This window comes from Pteropus vampyrus, unplaced genomic scaffold (assembly GCF_000151845.1).
Source record: "Pteropus vampyrus isolate Shadow unplaced genomic scaffold, Pvam_2.0 Scaffold263, whole genome shotgun sequence".
Taxonomy (NCBI): Eukaryota; Metazoa; Chordata; class Mammalia; order Chiroptera; family Pteropodidae; genus Pteropus; species Pteropus vampyrus.
In genome coordinates, this window is record NW_011889044.1 from 1330755 (window position 1) to 1341876 (window position 11122).

An 11122-nucleotide genomic window follows, 5' to 3' on the forward strand; every position below is an offset into this window, starting at 1 on the left:
TTCCAGAAAGCACGTCCCAATTCCTTTTACTACTTCAATTCCTAATGACTAAGCAATACTATATTTTTTGTTGCCTCTTTCCCCCGTGGACCTGTAGAAAACTTAATTTGGGGGTAGGGGTTTATGTTTTGAGGTGTAGATTGTTTGTCAGTGCTTCTCCCTGTAAATCTATGTAAAGTTCACAGTTTCTCTATGTCAGCCCATTTTTTTTTTTACTTAATAATGTTTTATTAAAATGTTTTACTTTGAAACCACTTAAACCGATATATCGCAAATTCGTATAACCTGTTACATATGTATATACACACATGTATGCACTAAACATTGTTTTTCATTAGATAAAAAGGGCTAAAACTGTCTGGAAAGAAAATTAATTTGAAATTTCTTAATTCTATAACTAAGAGAACTTATATACTAAAGAAACGAATGATATGTTGGATACTATTTATATCATTATGCAATCTGGGTAATATCTATTCTAGGAAAATCACTTTCTTTCGACTCTTATTGACATTTTTTTTTCCCTATTAAAAATAAATCACACAGGGAGCCGGAACAAATGAAAAAGTACTGACGGAAATTATCGCTTCAAGGACCCCCAAAGAACTGACGGCCATCAAGCAGGTCTATGAAGAAGGTGCGTGTTTCCCGTTCTATTTCGTGCCATTGCCCCTGTCACGTTTCCACGTCTCTCGAGTCGACGCGTGTCTGTAGTTACGGGAGGCGGGCTGTCTGCAAGGGCCAGGTGCACGAATGAGTGAATGAGCAAAGAATGCAGTAATTGAAGCTAGTCTTCTCCTTCCGTAAGGAAGAGGCCATCTTTTCCTGTGCACACCGCTATTTCAATATTTGTAAGAAGCTTCTGATGAAGATGGAGTTTACTTTTAAATAGGATTTGTGACCGGCGTAGGGCTCTACAGATGGTCTTACATTAACCGTAAGACCTTAAGTGGTTTCTTCCTTCCTTATAAAATTCAGTTAGCGAAATTATCAAAGAGAAAAATGAACTTTGTCCAAATGAGAACTGATAAAAAAAGTTTGAGTAAATGTATGTCATTTTTGCAAATGGCAGGGCCCGAATGCTCTGCATTTTGATTTTTCTTTTTGGTGTGCCTTACTCTTTTTGTGTGGGAAAAAAAAATGTATTTTAATCTGAAGCATGCAATTTGGGTAATATCTATTCTAGGAAAATCACTTTCTTTTGACTCTTATTGACATTTTCTTTTTTCTATTGTGTCTGGAACCAAGAAAATGAAATGAAAAGTAAGGGCAGTAGAGAGAGCTGCTTCCTCGTCAGATTTCCTGTCACAGGCTCTCTTCCTACCTGACTGAGGGGGACCAGGCCCCCAGGTGGTCAACTCAGTCAGCAGGCCTCCCAGCCAGGGCCTCGAGCTAGGAAAACTGTCCTTGTCCTGGGGTTAGTTTGTCAGTCTTAGAAACGCACCGGAACCCAGCGAGTAGCAACAGTGTGAAATTCACAGCCACTCACTAAGCACCTTTCCCAGAGCCGAGTCTCTCTCTCCTGCTTCCCTTTCTTCGGTTGGACAGTCGTACGGGCATCTCAATGGCGGGTGCTCGCTTTTGAGTTCTATTTCATGTGATATCTATCTACCCCTGGGGCTGCTGACGTTGAAGAGCGAGCCTGCAGCTGCTGGATGACACACACAGTGCCGCAAGGGTCTAAAAACTGCATGTGGCCTCCTCGGCCGTGTTACTGTGCCCTGGCTGTGTGTCCGGCAGCGTGCTTGGCTGGTCACGAATGAGGCAGAGATGCGCGTAACACAGCTCCTGTCCTCGAGGAGTTTGCCATCTACGCGGGGTCTGATGTGACTTAAAACTGTGGTTGTTAAAGGGTAGTAAAATTCAGATTAGAGTCAAACGCCACAAATATTTAATGGAGGAAGTCATTTGGAGAAGAGAGGTCATCGCGGCTTTGGCCGTTAGAGGAGGCTTCGTGGTGCAGTCACGCGCTGAGCCGGGTTTCAAGACTACTTGGGTTCGGATAGGCGCCGAAGGCAGTTCTGGTCACCCCGCTGTCTGCAGCGCCGTGACGCAGAGCCACCGTCGCTGCGGGGACAGATCGAATAAGCACCATGAGGCTGTGCAGGTGGCTTCGCTGAATCACGAGGCTGATCGGGCCGCTGCGTGTGGTGGGGGTGGGGAAGGTAAGCCAGGCGGCTGCGGCCCGACCTGGGGGGTGGAGGCAAGAGGGGAGATCAGAGAGGGGACACACGCTTGAGAGGGTTCGATGGTGCATTATGGATGGGGTCGGAGCAGAAGAAGGAGTCAAGACTTCCTTTGAGGTTTTGTGTTTGGGTAACTGAAATAAACACATAACCCTTTGGACCTTTTAAAGCAGAAGTTTCAGGCTTTTAAAGTCTGTTTGTTTTCGGTTAATGATGAAATATTTAAGGGCCTTAAAGTAGTGCCCCCGTCCTGCCGTAGCAGCTGAGAGTGAGTGGGCCGGGCTGGGCCGTGGGCTCTGCCCTCGGTTCTCCCCTTCCTCTCCGGCCTCGGGTGAAATAGGGACGGAAGGGGCACGTTTGAAAGCATCACCTCTGTCTCTCAGAGGTACCTTTGCTGCAGAGGAAAACTTATCAGGGAGACAAGAGAGAAACGGACTCTCAGAGGATGGGAGGCTTTCGGAGACTCATCACGGAAACCGGTCGAAAGAAAGCAAAACGAAGTTTTAATTATGGTCGCGTGTGTTTTAGAGGCTTCGTAGTGCCGTCACGTGTCTGCGGATTAAAAACTACTTTGGTCGAGAGCGTTTCAGGTGGCCGAGTCATGATTTCGTCTGGACTCAGGTGCTTTCGGGAGACTAATTCGTTTTCGTCTCGCCACTCGGAGCATTCGGCTTTACGGTCTTCGGAGCACTCAGAGTCGGAGCCGAGGACGTGTAGGCCGACGAGCTGTTTCTTCCTGTCTGTCTTTCCGTTCGACCAGTGGGGCATCTTTTTCTGGTTGAAGGAAGCCGTACATAAGCATGACGTCATTCCGTTGCAGAGTATGGCTCGAGCCTGGAGGATGACGTCGTGGGAGACACCTCCGGCTACTACCAGAGGCTGCTGGTGGTCCTCCTGCAGGTACGGGGCGGGGACTGTTCACAGACTGACCGAAACATGCGAAGCTGGACGGGTCTGAGTCGAGGTCAGTCAGGGCACTTGAAATTCCTTTCATCATTTCTGGTACTTGCGTGATTATGGCCGTATGGTACCTGCGTGTGCACGCGCGTGTGTGTGCATGCATGTGTGTGTGTGTGCACGCGTTTCAGAAGCTGTGATCGGAACTCTCCATAGCTAACTCAGTTCTTTTTTGGATACCGCTGTCCTCTTTAATTCACAGAATTTAAAGTCAGGAGGGTCAGGTTGGTTTTGGACAGTGCTGTGTGATAATGTGAAATACTGTAGTTCCGATATCACCTTAATGAAAACACGTTAGTCCCAAGAGAGAAGGCTTTATGCGCCCGACCGTTAGGTGGGACCATTTTCCCTTTTGCACGGAGCCGCCCCTGTGATTCAGTGACGTGACGTGTCATCTCCCGCAGGCCAACAGAGACCCCGACGGTGCAATTGATGAAGCGCAGGTTGAGCAAGATGCTCAGGTGAGTGAGACCTAATTGGGGATGGCTGTACTGTGACACGTGCGTCAGAGAAGAGCCCGTGCGCGTGAAAGATCACGACGGGACTTATGGCAGCATCTAATGTCGTCTTGTTTATGGGTCGCATCGAAGACCCATGCAGGCAGATTTCTCTCATTTTGATGTGGGCAACAAAATATTTCATCTAAAAGCTGAAATGAAATAAAATGATATAAATAGTGAGTCCCACTTAGATATGTTATTATTATTATTTTTTTGTGATTATGGAACATTCACAAAAGAGATTAATTTTCAAGAAAACAGGTGTTACTGGTTCTACCGCCAAGGAGGCAGGAAGCTGCCGGGCAGGAGAGGATAAAGAATTAAGCATTTTAGTGACAAACGGTGTTTCATTCTATGATGGACGGCAGGGTTTTGTAGTATTTGGAAATTCCTTTCCCTATCCCTTGATAGAATCCTAAATAGGATCGTTCTTCCGTTAGCCGAGTTCTAGTGACTTCCAAATGAAGCTCTGCGCTTCAGTGGCATTTAAATCCCCCCACTGTCCCAGTGAGGCTTGTAGTGTCACCGCACGGGGAGGGGAGGGTTAGGGAATTGGGAAGACGAGCCTTGAGAACTGGAAGTCGGTAATGAAGGAAATTCCTTGGGATCCTAGGGTCACATACGGCATAGTGTTGCTCTGGTCCCACGTTTCTGTTAGTGGAACGCACAGTCTGAGTGTCGGCCGTGCACCGCTGAAAAGGGCAGCCCCTCCCCCACCCCACCCCCCGCAGGAGAAGGTCTGAGCCCCGACTGTGCTTAACGAGCCTCCGATTTCTGTCCCTCTGTCCCCTCCGTGTCCAGCCTCTCGCCCTGGCCCTCCTCCAGCCCCCTCCTGCCGTTCACCCTGCAGAGTCTGCCGCCGGGGTCAGCCCTCAGGTTAGCTGCTTTTGGAGCCCTGCCTGGCTCCCCAAGTGCGTGTCAAGTGCCCTTCCAGGGAAGAGTAGCCTCACGCATGTCCGGTCACTGTCCTCGCCACCTGATCTTGAAGCTGCCTATTTACTCGACTGCCTAGCCAGGGCACTCCAAGCCATTGGTCCTTGTATCCTCAGCTCCAGCATAGAGCGGGCACTCAGTAAATGACCGATGAGTGACTCTGAAGTAGAGGGGACGAGTTCCCCGTCACAGATGAAGCTGAGGCTCAGGGATTTGACAGACAAGCCCACGGCCCCAGGAGTAGCCGGGGGCCCGCCCTCGTTCTGGGGGACAGTCTCTGTGTCCTTGTCTGTGGGCCCCTCTCGTAGGAGGCCTCATTAAACACAGATGGGAAGGGCGGGTCTAGCTTAACCCCGCTCCTTGGGCGGACCCCTTCTGGGATAGGGTAACCTCAGTGTCTTTGCGGGCAGACCTGAAACCCCCTAACTAATTTTCCTGCCTAACTCCTTTCTAAGAGCCACGAACCTCCTTATTAGTGTGGATGTTGAGGGACGGGAGGTCTCTTTTTCCTTATCTACTTCCTGCTGAGAAGGGCCGTAGTCCTTGCCTCCTGGAGTGTCTCTGCCTCAGTCAGGGCAGGGTCTTGGGTTTCCTGCTGAAGTGCCACGTCAGTCCCTAGACAAGGAAAAGAAGATACAGACTTATTATTGAAGTCATATATCTATTAATTTCTATTAATGATTTGCCTATTGAGTGAAGGGAAACAGGCTTGGTTAATATATTTCTTAAAGAGTAAATAAAAAGAAAAAGACCTTCGGCCTAAAGTCCCCTCGCCTCAGACTCTAAGGGCCCCGTCTGGCCTAACGCCATTTCTGCTAACAATGAGCCAGGGACCCTTATCAATAGCCAGAGGATCTGAGTCGCCAGTTTCAGGGCAATTATCAGGATTTGAGGGAGAGGGCCTTTTTCCCAAAGAAAGGAAAAAAACTTAACTAGGTTTACTAAGAAAGATTAAGAACTCTGCAAGAGATGTCCCATTTCATTTCCCGCTAAAAGAGTAAGAACTTTACAAGTGATGTCCTGTCTCACCAGCACAAGATGACAAGTGCTGCCGAGCAGAACTGTGGGGCTTCAGTCACTTCTCTCTGCAGAGCAGGCACGGCCCTGCCTGCCACGTGGGCGGGAGCAGCCGGGGGCCCGCCAGCCCCCGCGGCTGCCAGCGTGGGACCTACCCGCGTGTTCGTGCCGATTCCAGCCCGGCAGAACTGGTCACCCTGTCAGGGTCGGGAAAAGGCGCCCACACACTTACACCTGTGACAAGGGCACTGGGCCGTCAGCGCCAGCGGGAAGCTGAGATTTCTTAGTTGAGAGTCAGCCAGACGAGTAAAGGGCCGTTTTCATGAGCTTTCCAGTTTTTTCTCTGCCGATACCTGGCACCAAGAGCGCTCCCCCCACCGCGCCCCCCCCTACCCCCCGCAGGGTTTGATAAGCCGCGGTGAGTCACTCGCCCGGGGCCCGCACATCCCACAGACACCCTGCTTTACTTTTTAACGTTTCTGACCGTTAAACTGATTTTACCACCCATCTTCCCCCCATGTCCTTGTCTTATGCTGTCTCGGGAGAGGAAGCTGAACCCCACCTAGGGCAAGCAGGGGTCGTGCAGGGGGAGGGGAGGCAGTGTTCACTGAGCGCCTGCTGCTGCCGGTCACCTGACTCTGTGAGTCGGAGGCTCCGTCAGTGACACGCAGACGTGTGACTCCTGCTGTGCAGGCGAGCACACGGGCCCAGGGGGACCTGCAGCAGCTCGCCTAGGACTCACGGACGAGTTGGGGACCTGGGCTTGTTGGCTCCCAGGTCACACGGTGCTCGGGCTGAACCGTGAAGCCCCTCGCAGGGTGGGGGGCGTCCCTCACGCAGACAGCCCGCGGGTGCGGGGCACAGGGCGCCTCACTTGAAGGAAGGACCCTGTGGAAAAGCAGGACGAAATAAGACACACATGTCTGCCCTGCAAGGGGCCACCCCCGTCGTTACTGCATGGGATTCACCCAACAGTGGCTTCAGCATGCTGTCGACCCCAAACATAATTCTTCTGGGAAAACGAGGTTGTAGTTAAAATAGTTTCGCCAGCTGTTCCCAGACAGCAGGCTTAACCACTGTTCTCCTGGAGGAGACGCCTCGAAATCTAGGGCAGTCAGTAAGAAGGGCGAGCAGCTGCAGCGCCCGCAGCACCCCACGGGGTCCCCCCCACCCCCAGTTAGCGCAGGAGCCGTCTCTGCGTGGGAGACACGGGAGGGGAGGAACCAGCATCTTCAGGACGTTCGCATTCGTGGCAATTCTTATCGTATTTACGTTTCTCTGTTTTATGAGATTTCTCGATGAACCTGAATTGTTTTTGTGATTAGATCCAGGAGGTTGTTTTAAGAGAGGTTTGTCACCCCAGGCTGTGGTTCCCAACTTTAGCTACTTCCTTCTCCTTCTCTTTAACTGGAACTTTCTCTCCAGCTTTGAAGAGTATGCTTACGGGACCAGGAATGATAGTGTTTATTTTTATCATTAAAATAATTTCAAAATTGAGTATAGAGGTGTAACTTATTTTTTTTTTTTTTTAATTCTCTGGACATATAATAAAAGATCTATACCACCATAATCCATATTCTTAAACATATTGTGATTAAAATTCCTACATCCAAACTCCTGTGATCACTTCCTGCCCGGATTCGCTTTGCCCCTGCGGGGTGGGGCAGCACCAAGGAGCAGTCTCGGCAAATTGTATTCGCCTTGGCAAAACATACTTACCTTGAAACGAACACCTGAAAGGGTAGTATAGGCATTTTAAAGACTGATTCTCAGCATATTGATAAATTATCCACATCTACATATAAGGGACTCAGATTTAATGATGTTCGTATATAATTTTATTTTTTTTTCAGCAATTATATCAACACTGAAAAGCGTATATTCTTTCCCTGTAAAAGAATAAATACAGAACTCAAACTCTTCAACATGTGAACGTTAAGTGCCAGGCACTGCTATACCCACAGCCTTGTAAAAAGTCATTTGATCTTTTAGAAACGTGAAGACTTTGTAGCTAGCTTTGGTTACGTTTCAGTTGTAACAAGGACACATGGAGTCCCTTGTACCAGGCGTTGGCAAACAGCTACCATATGTGAAGCAGAAAAGGCGGACGGCTTGGCTCCTGGTTGGACCCCTTCCCAGCCCGGACGTGGCCGCCCCGGCAGAGAGGGACTCAACTTCCTGCCGGCCACGCCCTTGCTCTGGGAAGATAGGGGTCACGGCAGACGTTTGGGGAACCTCTTGCCTCTCACCGCTGCTGTGCATCGCTGCTTTGACCCGTCCGTCTCCCGTGGCACAGTTCAGTGCCAGCTCCAAAGCGGCTCCAAACTCAGCTCATTGTTTCAGAGCAGGAAACATTAGAATCGAAAAGTATACGATGATGAATCAGGTGAATTAACATCCAGGGAGTCAAACGCAGATGTGATAAGAACCGGGAGACGAGGTGGAGGAACCAGTTATTAATCGAGGTTGAAATCTTCACAGGCTTTGTTTCAGGCCGGAGAACTTAAATGGGGGACGGACGAAGAAAAGTTCATCACCATCTTTGGCACACGAAGTGTGTCTCATTTGAGAAGGGGTGAGTGAAAACCATGTGCACGCTACAGATATTTTGCTTAGTTTTGAACATATAGGAGCCAGAGTGGCAGGACACCTGCTCCGTCACAGGCGCGTAACTGAACGGATCAGCGTTTGCATTTCTTCCTTTGGGCGACCTTGAGAAATCTCGTAATTCTCTGTGCTGCTGCTGTTGCTTTTACGAAACGAGACGTCCGTAGACCAAGTTTTGCTGTCAGGGTGATGCGGGAGGTGGGCCTGTAGATCGTCACCGTCAGGCACAGACCGCTGAGTTGTGGCTCACTCCAGGCATCTCCTGGGTAGTGGTACCGAAGGCCTTAGCTCTGGGTGTCCTCAGCGCGTGTGGTGTCAGGTAGGAATGAGTTCAGTGGCAAGTGACAGAAAATCCTCCTCATAGGGGCCCTAAAAATTGAGTTTTCCATAGATGAGAGCCTTGGCTAATCTGGCAGGGCCTCAGCTCTTCCGTTTCTCTGCTCCACTGTTCTTAGTGTTTGGATTTCGTTCTTATACTTGGTAGCTCATGGTCACAGAATGGCTGCAAGCACACCACTGGTTTTCATAGCAAGAAGAAAGGAAAAGGCTAAACCAATCATATCTGTCTATCACTTTTCATAAGGAAAAAAGAAAGGTTTCTCGGAGTCGCCTCCAACAGATTTACCTTTCGGTCATTTGTTGTAGGAGGGGCTGGAAAATGTTCCAGAGAACATTTATAACCTGTTTTTTTAGGGCTTGACGCATTGAGGCTCTCAACAAAATCAGGGTTCTGTCGGCAGGGAACAAGGGGGAGATTTGTGTTCGGTAGGACAATACCTGTTGAAATATCTTCTTTCTGGAAACAGTGATCCTGACGTGGTTCAGAAGTCATTTTCCTGTTTTCTAGTGTTCGACAAATACATGACCATATCAGGATTTCAGATCGAGGAAACCATTGACCGGGAGACTTCTGGTCATTTGGAGCAACTCCTCCTTGCTGTTGGTAGGTTTTTTTTACAATGTAAATTTTACAAGAAAAGTTCATAATTTGACAAACAAGTATATAACACTTATGGTGCTAAGAGATAAAGTATGTTATTCAGTTGAAGCTGTCACTGAAAATAACCACCTATTCATGAAAAGGAGAGCTTAGCATAGTGTTTGGGTGAAGTAAACTAAATTTCTAGTTCGAAGCCTGTCTGATGTTGGAAATACAAGATTGGTTCATCGGATCCGATGTAAATACCAAGAGAATGGTTTAAAAATCATTTTGAAGCCGCGTTAAAAATATTACTGTTCGTTATGTGCCTGAAATGTGGGCATTATCCCAGGGGTCTGTAAATGTCATTTCTGGCACCTGTGGAACATAGGCTTCTGAATCGTCCTCACAGCTTTGAGGCTGACTGAGAAACTGGCATCTGATCTAGTAAAAGTATCTTGGATAGAATAGAAGATGTGACGATGGCTGTTTTCAGATTAAGTAATTTGGCATTTATTTTAGGTAAGTATTCAGCATAATCTGGAAGGATGAGAGAACTGAGTTTGGGCAGTTTGTTGCAGTATCATCCACTCTCCAAAGCCAGGGAGACTCTAGCGAGTGCCCAGTGGTCCTAGTTTTCATACGGGTTTGGAGGGAACGTGTGTCTGCTTATTGTTCTGCGTATCGGGCGTTGAGCTCAGGATTTTGTGCAGTGTCTCCCCTGGAGAGTAAGCTAGAGACATGCACGGACCAGACGAACAGCAGCCTCTCGTTTGAGTCCACAGCTAATGAATTTTAACGGAAAAGTTTTAGACATCCCTTTTGTGGTTAGAATACACATAAAAATGATGACATTTTCCGTCACTGACGGCCGTTTTTCTTAAGCACTGGAAAAGACAATGACTCCCCTCTCCGCCCCCCATCGAAGGATTGCTGTTTTGTGTATTAAGGGATTTTCACAGGACAGTTTCTGAGGCTCAGCAGACGGAGGTCCGAGTGGCCCCTGGACAGGGAAGGCGTCCTTTCTTGGCTGGCGGCAGTCGAGCTGGTGCTTCTGCCAAAATGGGGACGTCTCGTGCCGCTCCATGTGTGCCATGGACGTGCAGCAAAAAGCAGCATGGAGGGAACACCCAGGTCTCGATGACGGGAGGACAGCCCGGGGCTCGTCAGGGACTAGGTGGAGCAGGAGTCTCCTGCTGTTCGCTTGAATCTATTGGAGCGGAACCTTCCAGCATGTTTGCATCATTGATCAGGGGTGACATGGTGGCGTCACAAGCAGGCTGCCCAATCTGCTGTAGCAAGAAGATGCTCACAGAACGGGGCCCCCTGGAGGCCTCCCCCTCCCCGCCCCCCACATCCCTCTGTGTGGGACTGAGGCCTGAGGCGGGGCTCAAGCCCCTGTCCACGGGCGGGCTCGTGGGGACGAGCTCTCCTTCAGCCTGTGACTTTACACCGTGCGTGAGCAGAGCCAGAGCGCGAGGCGGCCTTCGAGTTTTAGTGACTTGGTCCTTTGCGCAGCAGAACAGCGTCTGACGTTGTGTTTCTTGTTTTCTCAGTGAAATCCATCCGCAGCATCCCCGCCTACCTCGCGGAAACGCTCTACTATGCCATGAAGGCAAGTGTACCCCTGGGCTCCGCGCCCCGATTCGCGTCCCCCTAGTTATCACCCTTCTCCGCGCGCGATGGTGTTTGAGATGACTGACTTTGGAGTTCAGTTCACCGAATTGTTTTTACTTGATCCATTCGCCTGCACCCAGGCGCGTTTGATGCTCGGCTGACGTTTTCAAACAACGTGCCTCTCTCCTTTTCCTTCGTGAAGGGGGCCGGAACGGATGACCACACCCTCATCCGGGTGCTGGTTTCCAGGAGCGAGATCGATCTGCTGAACATCAGGAAGGAGTTCAGGAAGAACTTCGCCACCTCCCTGTACTCCATGATCAAGGTAGTAGCACCTTCCCGTCCTTCGGTTCCGTCTGCAAAGCCCCAGGCGGCCGGTGTCCAGC

The 11122-nt window shown here is 49.5% G+C and overlaps 1 protein-coding gene across 1 annotated transcript in view; it reads left to right on the plus strand.

The window, feature by feature from the left end:
• ANXA5 (annexin A5) overlaps positions 1-11122 on the plus strand; it is a gene marked incomplete at both ends in the record, with an annotated part of 15242 nt that overhangs the window by 2891 nt on the left and 1229 nt on the right. The window contains 7 exons of the mRNA XM_011375171.1: positions 547-637; positions 3007-3086; positions 3548-3604; positions 8075-8168; positions 9048-9143; positions 10676-10734; positions 10939-11061. Of these exons, the coding sequence (XP_011373473.1) occupies positions 547-637; positions 3007-3086; positions 3548-3604; positions 8075-8168; positions 9048-9143; positions 10676-10734; positions 10939-11061 (600 nt within the window). The remainder of the gene's footprint in view (positions 1-546; positions 638-3006; positions 3087-3547; positions 3605-8074; positions 8169-9047; positions 9144-10675; positions 10735-10938; positions 11062-11122) is intronic.